At 41.9% G+C, this 22108-nt stretch overlaps 1 protein-coding gene across 1 annotated transcript in view; it reads left to right on the top strand.

The window, feature by feature from the left end:
- TRPM5 (transient receptor potential cation channel subfamily M member 5) overlaps positions 1–22108 on the top strand; it is a 59411-nt gene that overhangs the window by 19457 nt on the left and 17846 nt on the right. Inside the window, exons 7-18 of the mRNA XM_043548745.1 lie at positions 946–1137; positions 2529–2631; positions 4881–4999; positions 5628–5978; positions 7102–7233; positions 8079–8202; positions 10842–10987; positions 12156–12268; positions 13128–13223; positions 16383–16641; positions 18206–18324; positions 19133–19265. Of these exons, the coding sequence (XP_043404680.1) occupies positions 946–1137; positions 2529–2631; positions 4881–4999; positions 5628–5978; positions 7102–7233; positions 8079–8202; positions 10842–10987; positions 12156–12268; positions 13128–13223; positions 16383–16641; positions 18206–18324; positions 19133–19265 (1887 nt within the window). The remainder of the gene's footprint in view (positions 1–945; positions 1138–2528; positions 2632–4880; positions 5000–5627; positions 5979–7101; positions 7234–8078; positions 8203–10841; positions 10988–12155; positions 12269–13127; positions 13224–16382; positions 16642–18205; positions 18325–19132; positions 19266–22108) is intronic.

Below are 22108 nucleotides of genomic sequence, written 5' to 3'. Positions count from 1 at the left end.
CCAGCCACAGGATTTTGTTAAGCCCTTATCTGTTACATTAAAGTACCCTCAAGTATCCAAGATCTTCACTCCATATACACTGATCAAGTCAACTCTTAACCTTCTCTTTTATAAGCTAAATATGGCAGCAATTCCTGCATGGTTGCTGTTGCTGTTGAAAGCCTTGCAGTGCAAACCTATTGATCTTCTTTTGAAATCTTTAGAGAACAAGACTGGGAGACCAAGAAAAGACTGGATGGTGTTGCTCTGGGCTCACCTATGTGCTGGGAATGAATAGCCGATTGTTGTTTTTAACATCACTATCACTTGTAGACAATCATGTATGTCAGGGATTCTCATGTGTTTTTTTTTAAGTGCAGGAGGAGAGCTGGCACTGAGGTCTGAACATCTAATGAGATTGTCACATACCCCACAATATAAAATGGCTGGTAATGAATTACCATTATTTCAGCTAGGATAATATGGTTATAAACCTCTAAAGGATACAACTTCCGTGGCCTCCCCTGCACCTCATTGTGATTACACGGCTCTTCCCATCTACTGATATTGTGAAACTCAGCATAAAGGCCACTCTTGGTGGATGTTTTCAGCAGCCTTCTTAAAAACTTCCAGTTGCCAGGTTTCATAGCTGATGCTGAGTAGCCAGATGTAGTGTTCCCTCAAGAAATTTCTGCTTTACAGAACTTGCAGTCAACCTCAGCAGGATTACTGTGCCTCACTGAGGAGTTCCCATGGAATGCTTCTCTTTTTCTTGCGAATTCTGTCCCCAAGATTAAAAAATGGGGATTTTACATCAAGCTACCAGAGAGTGAATGTTTTTAAACCTTGGTTACCCAAATCAGGATGCTTAGCTAGCTGGGAAGAGAATGGTGGAACAGGATATAGTTAAGTGGCTATCTTTGTCTTTCCATAATTGCATTCTAAAATGTATTTTTAAAACCACAGAGAATTTGCAGGGGCTTGGAAAACTCTGCTCCCTGGCTTATCATAGCAGGATCTGGGGGTACAGCTGACATCTTAGCTGCAGTAGTGAATGAGCCACAGCTTATTGTGCCACAAGTTGTTGAAAAGCAACTTAAAGAGAAATTCCCTACGGAAAACTTTTTATGGAAGGACATTCTCCAGTTGACAGCAACAGTAAGTGAACTGGTTTAATATACTAAATGTATCACACTCTCAAACTCTGATATTTGTACTTGAGGTAGTTCATCTGGTACCCACTGCCCATATTCAGAATGGCTGGGAGGCTGCTCAAAAATATGCTAGAGAGATACAAATGCTCTGAGATTAATGGCACACAAAAAAGTATCTGAGATCAGAATCAGGCATTCAATTGAGAGCATACTTATTTTGGCTTAGTAATTCAGTTGAACACTTAGGGGTCTATCCTCCACTAAATAGTTTCTGCAAGTAACAGCCACTGCATGGGACCCCCACCGTCCTTCTGGAGGACGAAACACATGATTCAAGCTCTGCAGCTGCAGACGTTCTGCAGCTGTGGAAGACGAGACCCAATTCATGACCTGCAGCTGCCGAGTGGAAGCCTAGATTCTGGATGTGTGTGAATGGACCGTTGCTTCTCACCACTCCTTTTTACTCCCACCATCCCCATTCTTTTCCAACAGCAACAATGACAGTTACTCTTAAAAATAAACTTAAAAAAAAAGAATAAAACCCACAAGGCATATAAATTCATAGATCAGAGGGACAATTTCACTGTTCTGCTTGCAGGGACAGTGAGCTTTACAATCAAGATGTGGGGGATAGTATGTACTTCAATGTTCTTTCCCAGATAAACTAGTAAGTGTATAATTCAGCTGAATCTGATCTTCAGATCACCTCCTCTACTGTAATCCACAGTTTTAAAGTTCTACATGTCTGTCCTGTCAGGGAGAAGCTTGCTAGGGCATCATCACCATAGGATGCATGCAGTAGCATAATGTCTTAAAGTCTTGGTAGCAGCACTGTAGGAAACTCGAGAGGCAAAGAAGCTCAGGGGAGGAGGAAAATAAAGCATTTTGTTGACCCGCTGACTGCATATCAACATGTGATAGCTTTTCCACAGAGCAATTTTAGAGATTGTGGCCTTAAAGAAAGGAAAGAGCTAATGGGAGGAAAGATGGCAAGTCATGGAATGGAAGGGTGGAATGGTTAAAACCCACTGCACTATATGTACGAGCTACAGAACTGCTGTGATCAGTCTAGAATGGGAGAGAAGAAGGGTCTTGTACTTACTACACTGGGACTCAGGGTTGGGAACAGAACCAGCTTTCCTGTTCCAGACTTGCTGTGGGACCTTTTCGGCAAGACCCTTGTTCTCTCTGTGCCTCCGTTCCCCCATCTGTAAAATTGGGATAAAAATTTCTCCCTTCCTTCCACACAATCTGCCTTTTCTATTTAAGATGTGAGCTCTTTGGGGCAAGGAGTGTATGCATTTATGTATGTCAACTCAGCTGGGGCCTCTAGGCCTAACTATAATAACAGTAATGATAGGATGAAGAATAAAACCATTTGTTTCAACCCCATAGATTCAGAACATTGTTTCCCAGCAGCATCTTTTAACAGTGCACAGTTTTGAGCAAGAAGGTTCAGATGAATTAGACACAGTCATTTTGAAAGCTTTGGTCAAAGGTAAGAATCTCTTTTGGCTGGTCTTTATAGTTACTAGATCTGTTAACTCTGTATTTGAGATTTGCTCCCATTTTGTTTTCTAACCTGGGATTATCTGCATGATAATTTTCAGTGTTCATCCCTGAGAGCTAACTGTGCCTGTGTTTTGCTCCACCACGTGCACTTTGTATGTACTCAGAGGTCAGGAGACTACGATGTTAAGACTAGAGTGAGAGGGAGCATTTTTAGAATATATTTTAAATTTGAAAGGACAAAATTTGGCCAGAAAGTGAATTATGAAAAAGTCAAGCTTCCAATGTGAAACAGTAAAATCCCTAAGTGTCTGATCCAAAACCCACTGAAATATATACAAAGGCTCTCATTTACTTCAGTAGGCTTTAGGTCAGACCTTCAATGCTAATAATAGCATGATAAAGAAAGTCTCCCACTCAACAAAAAAAAATTTATTAAAAAAAACTTATATTTCAGTTTTTTCAAAATATTCTAATGGAAGAAATAGACAAGCCAACTCTCTCACTCATAAAACAATCTGTTCAGATGAGTTTGTTTCAAATGATGGGGGTTATTTTTGTAGTTACATATTTTAAATGGAAGGGTTTTTCATTAAAATTTAGATGGACAAGGAGTTACAGTTTGAGGGAGGTTAAATTATATAAGAAGTTAAGGGAAAGATGGTGAATTACCACAAGTCTTAAATAAGGGGCAGTTCATGGTGGCACTGCTCCAGGAACAGGCCAGAGGCCAACCTGTGCCTCAGGCTCACAACTGGGTCTCCAGTGGAAAAGTACAGTAGTCTGCACCCCTTCCCCCCTCCCCCATTTCCATGGCACAGTTTACCAGCTCCCCCTCCTTACCTGCTTAGAAACACTCGCGGGCACATGGCAGACAATTGAGTCAAGGAGGCTCTACCCACTCTCAGCCTACCTGGAGGGGAAGGGACAGCTCAACGGAAGCTGCTTTCCCTCCCATGGGGCAAGCCGTGATGTGGGTAGTCTAAGTCTACACAAGGGAGCAGGGCATTTTACATACCCAGGCCTCTTTGCATGAGCACTTAAAAGCAAGCCACAATCTCATTCTACATTAACTATACAGTTTAGTCTGAGCAAAATCTTCCTACAAACTCTGTGCAATCAGGATGCTCTGCACGATGGGTGAATGGCACGAACATCCAAAAAGCTGGGATGTGGTTTTTACACCGATGTTCAAATGGAGGAAAAAAACACAAACCAAAAATTCACTTATAAACATGCTATTGCCTCCATTCGGAGCCAAAAACACTCTTCCAATAAGGAAACAGTTACACAAAATTAATGTGATAATCCAGTGGCACAAATAGCAGCTTTCATCAAAGAAAAGCCTGATCAATTTTCACATGCAGGACTTGGGTTCCGTATTTACAAAAATCTCGTTTCCACTAACTCAGACCAATAGTAAAATGGCAACAATGGCCAGGGAAACAGAGAACTAATATCAAGTGTATCTTATTCTTGAAGACAGGAGCAAGCAAAGTGGGCAGCTTGATCAGTGTTCCTGTTTGATGTACAGTTTTCAGCTTGCTTGTAGATGATGCAACAGGGACAATTGGGTATAGGTTTTATCAGATCACACTAGATGTGGTGGAATTTTTTTATGTAATGCTCGCTATCATATTGTATAGTATATTAACTGATCCATGGTTGCTGTTCATGCCTCTTAGAAATAATAGGCTTTGGAGGAACTGAAACGTGTTGGCGATTGTATATTCTGATTAAAGACATTTTAAGAAGCCACACATCAAACTCAGCTTCCATAGTGAAGCTTCCAGTTTTACGACAAGAAGCCTGCACTCTCTCTTCTGAAAGATTTCTATAGTAGCATTGCCATCCATTGCAGTTTGTGTTGGATCATCCCAGGTTCAACATGGGGAGGGAGGGGTTCCATATCCTGTGAGTTAATATATTAAAAAATTCCCAAACATACCCTCTTCTGAAGAACATGATTCAGTTTAAAGGCCCAAGAACATGTGTGAGAGAGATTTTTGGCTAGAAAACAACATTCAAAATGTGAGGTGGATGTAAACTTTCAGACCACTGTCTGTCCAGTAAGGGGGAAAAATAAAAGTGTGAGGGATTTCCATGTAGGTAACCCGCAAATCTGATATAACTGAACAAGAGGTCTCATTATAGTCACACTTTGATTAAACTTTATTTAACGTCCAATTTAACGTAGAGTCAACTGCTGAATGTATGTGTGTTTCCTGTTTTTGGCAGCCTGTAAAAGTCACAGTCAGGAAGCTCAGGAATACCTGGATGAACTGAAGCTGGCAGTGGCCTGGAATAGAGTGGACATAGCTAAAAGTGAAATATTCAATGGAGACGTGGAATGGAAGGTACCAGACTCTACTTGCTCAGATTGTAGTTGCATAAATCCTATCGTGGACAGACAAGATTTTCATGTAGCTTGTGAAACATACCCGATCAGTAGTACTAGAAACTAAAGCCCTCTCTAATTCCCCATGTAAGCACAGGAAGTGGCAATGCGCCTTGTCCTCACACTGCCTCTGTCTTTCTTGACTACAGAGGATTATATCTAAAGAGCCACGGAAAATTCAGCTGCCGTACCCCTTCTGTCTTTGGCTACTGCACCGAAACTGCCAACAGCCCTTCGGGCATCCTTTTGTTTTGTATTTGTCTAGCAACTAGCAGAATGGGGTCCTGGTCCATGACGGGCTCTTACACACTGCCGCATTACAAATATACATACAATAGTAACAGGGTGCCCATAAATACTAATTGTGATGGAGTTTTTCCATTATGCACACACTTATGCTCAAAGACCTGATATGAGGCCATTCTTTCATTTCACATCAGTCTGGTGGTAACAAATTTCAATGAGTGCTGATCTGGTCTGGATTTAAACAGTGGGTGAAAGTCTAATTTCCCAACCCTAATCCCCCATGGCTTTCAGCAGTACTCGTAAAATAGAAATATTCCCTTTTGTGTTTCATGGAAATCTAGTCCTGTGACCTCGAGGAAGTGATGATGGATGCTCTGGTGAATGATAAGCCAGAATTTGTAAAGTTATTTATCGACAATGGGGCCAACATGTATGACTTCCTGACGTACAGCCGGCTTCAGAGACTCTACTGCTCTATCTCTCGGAAATGCCTCCTCTATGCACTCCTGCTGAAGAAACATGAGGAAAGCAGGCTGACACTAGCAGGGATCACGGGTCAACAACATAAGGAAATGATGGACGTCTGCCCGCTCTTTAGCCTCTATGAAGTTTCTAGAGTTCTCAAGGATTTTCTTCATGATGCATGTAAAGGTTTCTATCAAGAGGTCAAGCCAGGAAGCAAGAAGAAAGCTGTGAGTTACAGTTAAGATTCACATATTAAACCTCTGTTCTCTCTGTTTTCTGATTTTATTTACAGCTGTCCAGCATTTTGAAAATGAGGGCAGAGCAGAGAATTGGAGAAACTAGACAATTTTGTCTTTTCTTCAACCAGCTATAAAATTCGTTAAAATGTTTTGAATCTTCCAATTTTTAATATTTGACTAAAAAAGGGAGGGATTTTTTGCAAACATTTTGTGATTCCTCTTTATGCCCCCATCCCTCCCTCCCACCCACTACAAGGTATTGTATCTTGAATTAAGTTCAAAGTGTGGGGGTGGATTCATAGAAGGGAATGCAGGGATTCAAAAAATATGATCAGTGATTCAGGTTTATCAGCAATTCTGTAGGTCTCAGATCGCTAAACTACAAATTCTAGCAGAATTTCAAGTAGATATGCCAACAACTTCCCAGTTCTTTTATGGATGGGGGAACAAAAATAGCTAACAGACCTTGTCCACCCCAATTTCAGCATGATTATTTATATAGACTAAATCCTCAAAATATTTGAAGAATAAACTGCATTTTATTTTAAGCTATTCTTCATGTGAGGTAAGAAGCAGTGAGGCTGAGCAGCTGGTGCTTGGACTAAAAAAAGAAGGAGCACTCCAGCGCTCATTCTTGTTGCATACAGGTTTGAGACTGGTTTAATGTTTAAATAAAAATACCTTTTGTTGGTTTACCCTGAAACTGAGTTCTTTGCCCCAGTTATGCAGATCCTGGTATAATTCAAGTCCAGTTTAGATGAGCTAATCACAGAGGGTTTTTTTGGATGATATTACACACAGAGGGTGAAATCCTTGCTCCAGTGAAATCAATGGGAGTTTTGCCATAGACTTCAGTGTGGCCAGGATTTCACCCCAAATGTTCTCACACATATTAGGTTGTATCCTGGATACAAGGCCCCTTTGATTCAGTATACAGAATGAATTAATTACTTCTTGATCCTAAGGAAGATCAAAAGGATTTGAAAGTTCCTCACACTGCTGATTTGCTGCTTGGATTATGTAGTTGGCACAGACATATCTGACAATATATTAAAAATATAAAATGAAATTATAAAATCAGATTTTAAATTTCTCTAAAAATGTATTTTAGGATAAAACAAATGCAAAACGGTTACCTGGGCTCCTGGATATGAACCAGAAGAGTGAGAATCCCTGGAGGGATTTATTTTTATGGGCTGTACTTCAAAACCGGCACAAGATGGCGAACTATTTTTGGGCTATGGTAAGCTTCAAAATATAACTACTTTAGGCCACTTATTAGCCATTTGTTTTAGATCTGAAATATTAGTATATTCAGTCTTGCAGTTATGAAGTTAAGATATATATGTTTGTCCTTCAAGACATGAGATATGACTTTTATGGAATCTTTCACCTCTGAATTGCTTTAGTGTGAATGTAGCTCAGGCTGGTAGTGGCCAAAAGTTACATAAACATGGTGTGAGCCACAGCTGGTATAAATCAATGCAGCTTCATTGGCTTCCATTAAGCTCTGCTGATTAACACAATATGAGCATCTGGCCCTTGATTTTAATCACTGTCTTCTGGGTAGTCAGTGACCCTTTGCCTCTGACCTCACATTTTGTTCCTTTTCCAGTGGGTTAATTGTGTGTTTGGTTTTCGCACCATGGGGAAGGTGGAGGCACAACAGCATACCCATTACTCGTGCTCTGCATCTGTGAGGAAATGTGTTTCTCTGTTTCCACAAGTCACTCTTCTCCTCTTGGCCCTTCCCTGCTGTCTGAAAGTCAGAGCCCTTTAAAGGGTCTCCAGCTGGGTTCCCAACCATGGAGATGACCCCAAAAATCACTAGTCTGAAAGAGGTACTAGAACTACAACTCCCATGAGGCACTGCAACAGCATTTCCAAATCAAGTAATTCAGCCCAAGTTTTCTGTTGCTTGTATTTCTGCCGCCTACCCAAACAAACCAAAACAAACAAACAAAAAAACTTAAAGTTCTCCACAGAATCCCCTCCCCATTTTTCAACCAGCTCTAACGGTGACATTCCCATCATTCAGAATCATTAATATTTATCGTAGGCTGCCCCCATCCCCTTTCCATTTTCTAGGGACAAGAAGGTGTAGCTGCAGCTTTGGCAGCTTGTAAGATTCTCAAGGACATGTCCCGACTGGAGACAGAGGCTGAAGTAGCCCGTAGGATGAAAGAAGCCAAGTATGATCAGCTCGCTCTGGGTAAGCAACCGCAGTCTTTAAGATCATTATCAAATATTTAAGATGTGAATGGCACTGGAAGACCAGCTAGCAAAAAACATCTTAAAGTAATAACAGACACGCTCCTATGAGTACCCCAACCCTTTTGAAGCTTTGCCAATCCCAAGCATTCAGATATCACAAGTCAAAACCACCTCCCTCCCCGCCAAAATCACAAGAGTAATGTATAAATTATAAGATTTTAAACCATTATTTTTGCTCTACCCTGTGATTTTTAAGGCTTTAGAGGAAACTGGCCAGCCCCAATTTAAGTGGGGCCATTTCAGGTTCAAAGTACTCTCTGAAATACACACACAAAAATGCAGGACCCCTGCTGGGCGCTTGAAGTGGGTACACCCACTAGCCCCTCCTAATCTCCGGGATGGGGAAGCTGCTTCTCCCTTCTAACCCTGGCTTTATCATTGTGTCTCTGTCTCTCTAAATCATGGTCCCAAGGCCCTCACAAAATTAGACTCTCAAGATTTCCAGTGCTTGCTGGTGTTGCCCAAGCTGAAAATACCGTAAGAACATCCTCTCTCACTGCATTTTGATAACTTAAAGCTCCTGATCCTAGACTAAAGCAGGAAGTACAGAGGTGTGTGGAAGTGGCAGATGAAATAAAGAGGTAGCTGAAACACTTTCAAACCTCAAAAAAGCTTTAAGTATGGATTTGGAAGTCTATTCGATAGCTTGGGTCAGTTCATTATTCAAACCAGTTCAAGCGCCCTGTAGATTTACTCCCCAGCCTTGTGGCAGCTGCATAGATGCCAAGGCAAAGATTTTGAACACGTGAAACCAACCAGCTTGCTAGATTTAATTTAACATTCCAAATGGCAGCCAGAATTAAAATAATCACCATCAAGGATACACGACAGATCCCAGCAAAAGCCAGGACCGGATTGAGCAATCCAGGGCCCTAGGCACCCTGGCGCACAATGTTCCCCATGGCTTTGACCTTGTAGTTGCGGCATTGATCGCAGGGGCACCGCCTGCCAGAGAGGCAGTGCCATAGGGAGACGTCTCCCTTCCTTCAGCAGCATCTGTGGTGGCAGCAGGGGAAAGATAAGTGTGGCATCACATGGGTCCCCTGGAACTTCTGCCAGCAGCTGGGTTTGTTTGACAGGGGGTGAGCCAGGTCTGCTGCACTCTTCTCCTCCACAGAGTTCTCTGTTAGGTGGTGTTGGCAGGGCCCTAGAGCAACAAGGCTTTGGCTGCATCTACACTTGGATCTGGGGGTGTGATTTGCAGGTTGCGTAGATGTACTGGCACTAGCTCCGCTTGAGCCAGCACAACAAAAATAGCACCATAACCCCAGTAGCCTGGGCAGTGGTGGCGGCCTGGGCTAGCCATGCCAAGTGAAAACCTGCCCAGACCCCTTTGGTACGTACTGCGGGCAGCTAGTCTTTGAGGCTATTGCCTGTGCAATCATAGTTACACTACTGTTTTTAGTGTGTTCAGTTGAGTGCTAGCATGAGCACGGTCAGGCAAACATCACTGTTTACACATGGGTCACATTTTCAAGGTTGCCTTTGCAACCATGAGGGCTAGACATTTTTTTGTTTCTAAAATCAGAACAGAGACTCTGGTGCAATCACATGAATGCTGGAGTCCTAGACAAAGGACTGTAGGGCCACTGAAATCAATGAAAGTCTTTCGATTAACTTCATTGGCCTGGGATCAGACCAACAGTGCCTAGAAGTCTTAATCTGGTCCTGACAACGATATGTACTTCAGTGAGCATATTCAAGGGATGCTGCAAAATAAACTCATATCAAACTATAGAAAGGCAACTTCAAAAAACAGTGACATTGCAAAGCCAAAGTGATTGAGGTGATGAAGGCTGGGACAGGAAATGCTCTAGAGTGGTGGGGGTGGGGGGAGGGGATGAGAGATCAGTAGAGTGACAGACACAGTAACCAACCCAGACACAATGAGCACACTGTGACTTACTTCTGCTGGTGCGCCCATTGCCATAGCAACCAAGCACTAAGACCAAAGGCCAGCTCCTGTTAAAGAATTTTGCCCTAAAAGGGCCAGTGTTGGTGTGCAACATGTCTGTGGCTTGAAACCATGGTTAGTTGGGTAAGGCCTGATATTGAGCACCCTCGTTTCCCTTGGATTACCCATGGGAGTGGACGGCGCTTGGCACCTTGAAGAATCAGGTTCTTCAGTGTGTAAGAAAACCTACCAGAGTTTGGTTTGTGCTGGATACTGCATTAAATTCTGCATATGAAGTGGCTTCACAGTTGGGCCTTTAATGTGTATTTGTGTGCTTGTAAAAGAGGCTTTTATGTCATCTGTGGAAGAATTGAGGGACAATATATAAATAAAAAGTCAAATAGGTGTGAAAAAAATTAAACAGACTAAAGGTTGAGAAGAAATCATGTAGTCAAGAAAGGGGCAATGAATGGGCACCTAAGGGGGATGAACGATTTCTGCAATAGCTTTTTGTAAACACTTACATTTAAGGAGACATTTTCAAAATCATTTTTACCACAATTCCCTGAATATTGACTCTTTTCCCAAGAGAAATATACAAGTTCTCTCTCCTGCCCCAGTGTGTATGCACAGATGTATTTTCCATGACAGACCCACAGCTCTACATTTCCTTCGCTTGGCAGAGCTATTCAGTGAATGCTATCACAACAGTGAGGAACGAGCTTTTGCTTTACTGGTGAGGAAAAACCAATACTGGAGCAAAACCACCTGTCTCCACTTGGCTACGGAAGCAGACGCTAAGTCTTTCTTTGCACATGATGGTGTCCAGGTGAGCAAAATGCAAGGAGATTCCCTTGTGACTTTCTAGGGGCAGGATTGTACTTTTAGGCACAGCCCTGAACAAAAGAGGAGTTCATGGATAAACTGCAACCCCCCAGGAAACATCTCCCTGCGGCACAATTCCTCCAGTGCTCCCCTGAAGCAACAGGAGATGGGAGTATTCTACTGCAGTGCATTACTCACCTCCTTGTGTCCAGTCAGGCCATCAGTGGAGAAGAGGTCAAAGCTCTGGCTCCACCCACTCTCTGCTTTCTCCCACCCACTTGCTCACAGAAGAGCACTGGGAATGCATCTGCTATTCTCCATTTCACAACTGAAGCCAGGATCTGAGCGGATTGAATGAAGCTGTACAGAGGTGTGGGGTGACTCCATCACATGGCTAGTTAGGCCAAACAAAGTTTCTTCATGACAAAGTTAACTCGAATTATAACTCGGGATGCCTATTTTGGTTGGACATATTCCTGGAGGTTTCATCACATGACATAATCTTTAATGAAAGATTATTTTTTAATTCCTGGAGACTCCAGGGCAATCCTAGAGTGCTGATAACCCTAATTATAACTTACGCGTTACCCTTAACTTGAGGTCCTGTCCACCCACAAAACCAATAAGTGAAATGTGGTGATGCTTTTATCTCAAGTTTGCTGCCCATCAGGGTGTGTCGGCTACAACTCATCAGCCCAACTCATCAGCGGCTGTCACAATCGCTCTGTAGCATGGACACAGGCTAGTTCCGCTCCAGTGCCGCTAAGCCCTCCAATGTCCTCCTACAATCCCCCCATCCTGTCCCTTCGCCCAGAAAGGAGATACATTCTCCTGCAGTTTGCTGTGAAAGAATTCATAGATCAGATCAGCTTATTGCCGCTCAAAGAACCATGGGATATGTCCCCTGAAGTCTTAGTGCCATACATGAACAAGAGCCGTGCCAGCATGGACACGGCTGCTTTCCCTTGGGCTAGGTTATCTTGAGAGGAGTAAGAGAATGTTGACAACTGGAGTTAACTCTGCGGTGAAGACATGCCCACAATCTAGTTTTAGATAGTGTTTCTTGTCCCACCCTTCAAGATTCCACAGAAGAAAAACATGATTTAGCTGCACGTTCACTTGCTTTGTGTCAAAGCCAGGCTTACTTTCTGTTCTTTTTCTTTGACTTTCAGGCCTTCTTGACAAAAATCTGGTGGGGAGACATGTCAACAAGCACGCCAATCCTGAAGTTAATCTGCGGATTCTGGTGTCCTCTTCTAATCTACACTAATCTAATAGCATTCAGGTATAAACAAAACGTGTGTGTGTGTGTGTGTGTGTAAAAGCTGCCCCGGAGGGTGGGAAAAGAATCAGTAAGAGACAAATGAAAAATATATTGCACACACAGAAATAATCACAGAAAGAAATGAGGGTGAAGTTACCTCTGGGCAGAGGAGCCAGCCATTAAGCCCTAGGGGTACGTCTGCACTGCTGCTGTGAGATGTCATTCCCAGCATGGGTAAAGAGACTCGTGCTAGTTCTGCTCGTGCTAGTGTGCTAAAAGTAGTGTAGATGTTGCAGGGCAGGCAGGAGCTCAGCGCAGGGGGGCAGGCAGACTTGAACTCAGGCAACTAGCTCAAGCCACCACCTGTGCTGCAATCTCCAGCGAAGCTAGCGTGAGTCTGGGAATCACACTCCCAGCTGCAGTGTAGACATAACCTAAGAAGCCTTAAGTGGTATTTAATGGTTGCATGGGCCTCGTGCAGCCCCCTACTATGCTTAAAACGTGAATGTATTCTCCACTTGTAAGGTAACTCCCTTTTCTTCATGTATAATAATGCCTGCATCTGTAATTTTCACTCCATGCATCTGAAGAAGTGGGGTTTTTTTACTCACAAAAGCTTATGCCCAAATAACTCTGTTAGTCTTTAAGGTGTCACCGGACTCCTCACTGTTTCTGTAGGTTCCCTTCTGTGCTGGATCTTCAGCTTGCCCCCTACAGGGTGTGAAATACACAGCCTGACAAGTTCTCTCTAGTCACATAAGAGCCTCTTACCGGGGAGAGATCCCAGGCCAGGCTGCTGTAATACAGCTGCATAGCCCTCAGTTCAGCAGGGAAGAGCTGCCTTCCATCATCTTTCAATAATAATTATATTTTCTTACAGTGAGCAAGTACAATCAAAGAATGAGCCAGAGACATTCAGAGAGCTAGACAGCCTACATACAGAAAGGACTTTGCTTTTTTCCAAGGAGGGGGATAGGTAAGTCTGAGTCAATCCGTTAATATCGTTTGGAAGTTGAATTAAGACAACAACAGTCAAAGCATAGGACATTTCTCAGGGATTAATGACTAGCTGATAACCCAAAGGGCAGCTGAGGTGCCCTTGTCAGTCAATCCTCAGGAAATGCCCTGCGCCAAGGTCGTTATAGTTATTACTGCATAAAGGGAAATGGAGAGATAAATAGGAGCATTGAGTTATTTTTAAATGAACAAAGCAACTTCAGTCAGTCTATACAGCTCATACCCACAGAGCTGGTGACTGGCGTATTAGCCAGATTCTCTCAAGTCTCCTCTTAGCATTTCATCCAGAGAATTACAGCTGCTGTGTATTGGATTTAAGGCCTAAAACTGCACAGGCCTGAGTAGCGAGCTGCTGAAAGACATGCAGAAAGCAGACTCTGAACTCATTCAACTTTGTGATCTGAACTTTCTGATACTTTATCCCTCTCTACCCCAGGTCTTCACAGCCAAATCCACAATAATTATGTTTAGTATAGTAGCACCTAGCATTTCTATCCCAATCAGAATCTTCTCAGGCTACGTGATAGACATACATATCATCAGAGACAGGCCTTGCTCTGAGATGCTGAGGGTATAGCTACACTGCAAGGGAAGGCTGTGATTGATTGTTAGCCCATGCTGAACTCATGCCACCATCTCTACCCTGCTGTTGTTGCCCATGCTAGCTAGATTAAACCTAGGACAAGTATGCCTACCTGTGCTACAATCACACCTGCCCGTATAGCATAGGCATATCCTTTATTTATAAATAGACAAGATGGAGGACTGGAGAAAGCAAGTATTATCATCCCCATTCTGCAAATGGGATCCAGGCAGAGGGAGATTATTTAACTTGGCCACAGACACACATCAATTCCACAGCAGAGCCAGGTTTCAGAGCAGCAGCCGTGTTAGTCTGTATTCGCAAAAAGAAAAGGAGTACTTGTGGCACCTTAGAGACTAACAAATTTATTTGAGCATAAGCTTTCGTGAGCGTGAGCTGTAGCTCACGAAAGCTTATGCTCAAATAATTTGGTTAGTCTCTAAGGTGCCACAAGTACTCCTTTTCTTACAGCAGAGCCAGTGATTGGACCCAGATCTCCCGAGTCCAAGTCTAGTGTCTTAATCACAAAACCATCTGTTTTAGATCTGAAGGTGGCCAAGAGGTTTTCACCATACATCAGGAAAGAGATATTCTCCCTGTGATAAGTACACAACTCCTACTGATGCTAAAGGGAGCTGAATGCCTGGATCAGACACATGCAATTCAACAAACGTGATTAAATCATCCATATATTTGATTTTGTTTCACTAGCATTCTTTGAAAGGTCTGAACAACTGAAGTTGAGGGAATGTCATATAGTGGACAGTGTCAGAACTCTTTGTTTCTATTCTTAGTTTTGACATTGAATTGATGACACTTTGGGGAAAAGTCACTAGTTTCTCTGCTTCATCATCCATAAAATGGGTATAATAGCACCTCTATCTCTCTCAAGAAAGCAGTTATTAATTCATGTCTATGAAATGTTTTGATGTCCTCATATTAAAGGGAGGTATATTGTTCTTGGCCAGTATGTTTTCTGTTCCATGTGTTATTGTCTCAAGAGTTTATGTTAATATGGGATTTCTCTCCCTCCCAGGTCTGTTTCTTTTTCTGAATCCCAAGTCATAATTATTTGTTTACGACGTCTGCCTGTTGCCATGGGAATGGCTGTGCTCATGTAATAAATTTAGTGTTATGACAACTGCTCCCTAGAGAATCAAGGGAGAACAGGCTGGCTATGAATTAAAATATTTTGAAGTTAGAAATAGTACCAGGAGAAATAAAAACCTCACGTAGAATCAATTGCTTTGTAATTTGTTTGAGATGCAGAGGAAGTTTTCCCTTAGTGTGCACATCCCTTATTAAAGAGTGATCTCCTTCACGTCAAGGAACACAAACTTAAAGGTGCAATAACATCCTTAGTCTATAGACCGCAGCTTAGATGGAAACAAGCACAGCCAGGGGAGACACTAAAGTTAAAAAAAAAAAGAGAAAGAGAGAGATTTTACTGAATCAGATTGCTGCCAAATATGAGGGTTTTGCATTATATGCACAGAATAACTTACTTTTACACTGTATAGCACTTTATATACTAAAGAACTGCGGCATGGTTTGCAGGTATATGGCCAGATTTTCCGTCAGTTACCATAACACTCAGGCAACCACAATACAGTCAGCGCTTACATTAATAACTTACAAGCCTGACTTCTTTACTGAGAACTCCTGTCATACTTTTTAGTGATTCACTATAACTTTAAGCTTAGGACCAGACTGAAATACTCTTACTCGTATCGAGTAGTACCTCACTTCTTGAATAGTTCCATTGATTTCAGCAGCACTACTTGAGAAATAAGGTACTACTCCATGTGAAAAAGGGTATTTCAGTCTGGTCCTAAAGGAACACACATGTTTAAAATCGTATATTTTAAAAGAAAGTCCTCACCTGTGTGAAAAATAGTACCTTGGTTTATCAGAAACAAAATAATTTTTAGAACATACGTTTACTTGTCAGCATTGATGGTGTCTGTTCACTTTTCACGTCTTGCTCTCATTTTGAACAATGAATAATAACTAATCTGTTTCCCTTTTGGTCCTCATGCACTAGTATGATGCTGCAATGTTTGTGTTGGAAATGCTCAAGGGGTATGTTTAAATCCTAGCCCTCCTCCAAAAAAACAAAAACAAAACCCAAACACACACACACACACACACACCCAAACAAACACTAAGCAAACCTATTCCACTGTACTGAAAAGGAAATACCAAGCTAAAGGAATGAAAACATGTAATAGGTTTGGTACAGTTTTGTTTTAAAACATACAAAGTGTAAATGCTGCCTGTCAGTGTTTCTACTATGACAAGGTGCTTCCAGTGACTTCAAGGAGAACTTAGACTATCCAGAGCCAGATCCTCAGCTGGCATAAATCAGTAGTGTTCCACTGGTTTGAATGGAGCTCCTCTAACATGCACCAGCTGCAGATCTGGCCCTCACTAGCTCTGGGGAGACCCTCGGCACTGCACAGGATCAGGCCCAGTGTTCTTTTACAAACAGATTTTAGGAAACTGTCACTATAATTTGCTCTCTTTGTTTTACAGGGTAGATGTCAAAGTAGAGAAGCAGAGGTCTGCTGAAAACATAGCATGGGCAACATTCATGTTTACTCGCTGGAAAAAGTTTTGGAGTGCCCCTGTAACAGTGTTTATGGGGAACGTTATCATGTATTTTGCTTTTCTGTTTCTATTTACCTATGTCTTGTTACTGGATTTTAAACCAGCACCACCTGAGGGTCCTTCTGTTAAGGAGATTATACTTTACTTTTGGGTTTTTACATTGGTCTTGGAAGAAATCCGACAGGTCAGTAACCTCCTACATACCTTCACAATAGTGTGCTAAATTCAGGTAGTAAGATTCAGAGTTGATTTACAGGCTATGTAATCCCGTTGTCTTCAAGAGGTGGAATGTCAAGGACAGCTTCATGTAGGAAAGCACTGAAATTTTTTCATTGCTCTGCACCTTTTCATTACCCAGAGCAGCCTGTGTATTTCCTCCTCACATACACCCAGCTGACATGCCGGTCCTCCATCACACAGAGCTGCAGCTCTACACTTGTTCTTCCAGGAGAAGCTCCAGCTGCTACCAATATTCTAGGTAGTTTGCTGATGCTCTGGGATTGTGAGTCCTTCCTCTGGTCTAACAGCTATCTGTTTGCCTATCCAGCTCCACTCACCACAACCAAGCTCCGTTCCCGCCGAATGGCTAATCCGCCCTACTTCCTCCTCATGGAGCGATCCCATCTACCACTGTTTTGCCTCCCACTTCCTCCAGAATTTTATATATATTCAGGAGTGAAGAGGTTAATGAGTTTGCCTCTTAAACAGTTTAACTTTTGTTTTTCTAAAATGCTTTTCAGTTCAGTCCGTTAGGCTATGTTTAGATTTTTTAAAGATTTCTCCATTAATCTTGCAATTGTTTTTAGAATATCTTCAGCTGCCTGGTTTAGCAGCTGAAATGGTGTGTCCACAGTACTGTAGGGAACTGCCTAGTTTGTATATACACAAATGGCCTCTATCGGGGAGTACCTGGACTGCTTACCTTGTTGTCATAGACCCTGACCCTAAAAGAATTAGTGGGCCTTCTCCTTTAGCTCAAGAAGTAGGGGGCCAGTGCTCCTGAAGTATGAGGATAAGGGTTATAGCCCCACTTTTACTAGGAAGTTCTGAACGGCCAGGGCTTGCAACATGGTGAAAGCTCAGAGGATAGCCACCAATTTGTCACAAATCAGATGAGCATATTTTACAGAGGTTATGTCGGACTGTTGTATCCTGTCACACTGAGGTGATCAGAGAGGATGTTTGGGCTGAGGATTGTTTGTAATACATCCGTAAAACATCAAGAGCCCAATGTTGTAGACATGGACACCTAAGTAAGAGAACCAACTGCCGTCTGGATGCTCAAAGCTAGTTAGTGGCAGTTTAAGCATCCAGGGTTTAAATACGCTGTTTAGGTGCCCATACCTGGAAATTGAGATCAGTCTGATTGAAAAGATTTTTATAAAACAGAAACAGATATGGCCAACCCCCAGTGCTGAAAAAAATTATAAGTCAGCCTCCAAAAAACTAATGAGATTAACTTAAATATCATGATTTTTTAAAAAAATAATAAATGTTGGGTTATTTTCATTTGCTTTCTGGGGCTAGAGCTTCTAGTGTGCAGCTGGGTCATGTTTTCAAGCTTTTCTCTATTACCATGGGGGTCAGAAACATACCTTCTTTTTTTAAAAAAGAAAAAGCTGAGATGCTCATGTAATCACTTGACTTGAGGAGCTGGGGCTTGCAGAAAAACAGCAAACATCACAGGGACTCACACTAAAATCACAAGAGCTGGCAAGCTAACACGGACAATTATTGCTCCCTTGCAGAGTTTCTTTACAGATGAAGACATGAATTTAATTAAGAAATTTAAACTGTATGTGGAGGATAACTGGAATAAGTGTGATATGGTGGCCATCTTTCTGTTTATAATTGGAGTGACCTGCAGGTTGGTATCTTTCAAGAGTTTTGCCCCTGTATCTGTTTCATGTGACATGGTCAGATATCTCTAATATGAAGCCAGGTAGGCATGTACTATAACAAGGGATCATAGAATACCAGGGTTGGACGGGACCTCAGGAGATCATCTAGTCCAACCCCCTGCTCAAAGCAGGACCAATCCCCAATTTTTGCCCCAGATCCCTAAATGGCCCCCTCAAAAGGATTGAACTCACAACTCTGGGTTTAGCAGCCCAATGCTCAAACCACTGAGCTATCCCTCTCCCATGAACTATTCCTGCCACAGTCCATGGGAGGCTCATGCATGCATCTGAGGGAAGGCTCTGGTGGCTTTTATTTTTCATCAGTTTTGAGACAGTAGCATCTATATTGGTGGTAAGTTGGACTGAAAGCACCCCTCTGTGAGCTCTAAACTTCCACTGGGCTAAAGAGGCTGTCACACAGACTACAGAAAAACGTATCTGGCACATAGAAACACTTGCACAGGGAAACATCATTTCCTCTTTGAGACAACATCAAATCAATGTATCACTTGTCTCACCTCTCTGTAGTCCTAGTGGTTTATATGGCCTCACACAGCTGACATGGGGAGGCTGGTGTTCCTGCAGTGGCTGGGTGCTTCTCACTGGCGGATGTTACATTCTTTTTACAGTGGGATGGTTGTGGCTCATGTGAGATACAAGCCCTAAGCACACATCCTTCCCTTGCCTGGATTCTACATTGAATCAACATGTATAACTCTATAAACAAGGTATCTGGGTGGTGTCTGAGGCTGTTTCATTCGGTCTGTTTTGCAGAATGCTGAACTCAACATTTCAAGCCGGCCGTACGGTACTTGCCATTGATTTCATGGTGTTCGCTCTGAGACTGATACATATTTTTGCCATTCACAAGCAACTAGGGCCAAAGATCATAATTGTGGAAAGAATGGTGAGTATGAGCTCTCCCAAAGAGAAATTCTTGAGGATTCTGCAGTGAAACAAACAAAACAAAAATTTGAGCATTATAATTTTAAGGAAGTCAGTGTATAACTCTTCTTTTTTAAAGTGCTCTAGTTTGGCTTATATTGTAGCATCATTAAGAGTTATTATCAGCCAGATGTTGCTCCTCTCAAAGAGGTCTGTAGCACATACATTTTGGATCCAATTCAGCATTGCCTTGCACCTTGTATAGTCATTTACCCCAATGCATTTTACACCCAGTTAGCACAGCTGCAAGTGATTATACAAAAGTGCAGGGCAACTGTTAATCGAGCCCTTTGTTTCTTTCTTCTTTGTTCTACCCTGCTTTACTCCTTTACAATTTGGGAGGCTGTGCAGTGAGATTGCCATTTCTTTCTCCTTCCCCACTGTCCTGGTCTCTCTTTTCTTGTTCCCTTTTGGTTTAAACATAACTGCTTGTCTGGTTCAGGAGTTGGGGCTCCAATCCTCAGAGGTATTTTGGCTTCTGAGTCCTGTTGATTTCAATGTGAGTTTGGTGTTTATATACTTTTGAGGAGCTCGGCCTGTGTTCTTTTGGAGCAAAGAATCTGAAATGGGAGACAAGCCAGTTACAGAAGAACTCTACCATTATGTCAGTGGCAGGGAGGCACATAGCCCTGTAGAGATAATCTGGGTTAGTGCCTGGCAGAGGTAGGAGCTGCTTTCTAACCATAATTTATAATGAAAATGTGTTTATAAGGCAGAAGTGTTGATACAGTGTTTTCATTTACTACCCTACAGCTGCAGGAAATGTACAAGAGTTCCAGTTACCACATGTGGGTACAGACTTGAACAGTTTGGTGATTTTTATTTGGGTATGTTAATCATATAGGTCAAACAGCACATGTTAATAATTAACATGGAGTTAATCTGACTGCAAATACTAATATAGCCATGTACAAATATTTGTTTCCCATCCTAGCTCACCCTAGGGCTCAGCAGAAACTCTATTCTAGACAAGGCTTAAGATTAATAAACCTAAAAGCTACCAGACTGTTCACATCTGTGCACCAGTGGAATAACTGGAACACTTATGTCCCATTGCTTGAAGTACCAAGAGGATAAATGAAAACCATGTATTCATGCTTGTGTAGTATCACATACACAGTACTCATAGGTTTTTATTGCAAATTATGCTTACAGAATGCAAGTGAGTAACTTACAGCTGCAGCTCCCACCTCCTCCAGGCTGAGCACTAGGCTAAACCATCACTATGAACAAGTGTTTGTGCAGGGTTTACTACATTTATAATAGAGCTGTCAAGCAATTAAAAAAATTAATCACGTGATTTATCACACTGTAAAACAATAATAGAATACCATTTATTTAAATATTTGTGGATGTTTTCTACATTTTCAAATATATTGATTTCAATTACAACACAGAATACAAAGTGTACAATGCTCACTTTATATATATTTTTTATTACAAATATTTGCACTGTAAAAAACCCCAAAAGAAATAGTATTTTTCAATTCACCTCATACAAGTACTGCATTCAATCTCTTTATCATGGAAATTGAACTTACAAATGTAGAATTATGTACAAAAAATAACTGCATTCAAAAATAAAACAACGTAAAACTTTTGAGCCTACAAGTCCACTCAGTCCTATTTCTTGTTCAGCCAATCGCTCAGACAAACAATTTTGGTTATATTTGCAGGAGATAATGCTGCCCACTTCTTCTTCACAATGTCACCTGAAAGCGAGAACAGGTGTTCTCATGGCATTGTTCTGGACAGCGTCACAAGATATTTACGTGCCAGATGTACTAAAGATTCATATGTCCCTTCATGCTTCCGCCCTACTGATGGGTTCTGCTCGATAACAATCCAAAGCAGTGCAGACCGACACATGTTCATTTTTATGTTCTGAGTCAGATGCCACCAACAGAAGGTTGATTTTCTCTTCTGGCGGTTCGGGTTCTGTAGTTTCCACATTGGAGTGTTGCTTTTTTAAGACTTCTGAAAGCATGCTCCACACCTTGTCCCTCTCAGACTTTGGAAGGCACTTCAGATTCTTAAACCTTGGGTCGAGTGCTGTAGTTATCTTTAGCAACCTCACATTGGTACCTTCTTTTCGTTTTGTCAAATCTGCAGTGAAAGTGTTCTTAAAATGAACAATATGTGCTGAGTTATCATCCGAGACTACTATAACATGAAATATATGGCAGAATGCGGGTAAAAGAGCCGGAGACATACAATTCTCCCCCAAGGAGTTCAGTCACAAATTTAATTAATGAATTATTTTATAACGAGCATCATCAGCATGGAAGCATGTTCTTTGGAATGGTGGCCAAAGCATGAAAGGGCATATGAATGTTTAGCATATCTGTCATGTAAATACCTTGCAATGCTGGCTACAAAAGTCCCATGTGAATGCCTCTCACTTTCAGGTTTCAGAGTAACAGCCGTGTTAGTCTGTATTCGCAAAAAGAAAAGGAGTACTTGTGGCACCTTAGAGACTAACCAATTTATTTGAGCATAAGCTTTCGTGAGCTACAAAGCTTATGCTCAAATAAATTGGTTAGTCTCTAAGGTGCCACATGTACTCCTTTTCTTCTCACTTTCAGGTGACGTAAATAAAAAGCAGGCAGCATTATCTCCTGGAAATGTAAATAAACTTGTTTCTCTTAGCAGTTGGCTGAACAAGAAGTAGGACTGAGTGGCTTGCAGGCTCTAAAGTTTTGCATTGTTTTGTTTGAGTGCAGTTATGTAACCAAAAAAAATTCTACATTTGTACCTTACATTTTCACAGTAAAGAGATTGCACTCTAGTACTTGTAGGAGGCGA

The sequence above is a fragment of the Chelonia mydas genome, chromosome 6, assembly GCF_015237465.2.
Source record: "Chelonia mydas isolate rCheMyd1 chromosome 6, rCheMyd1.pri.v2, whole genome shotgun sequence".
NCBI classification, from domain to species: domain Eukaryota; kingdom Metazoa; phylum Chordata; order Testudines; family Cheloniidae; genus Chelonia; species Chelonia mydas.
Note: the sequence above shows the minus strand (reverse complement) of the source record. Positions and strands in the feature narration are given on the sequence as shown.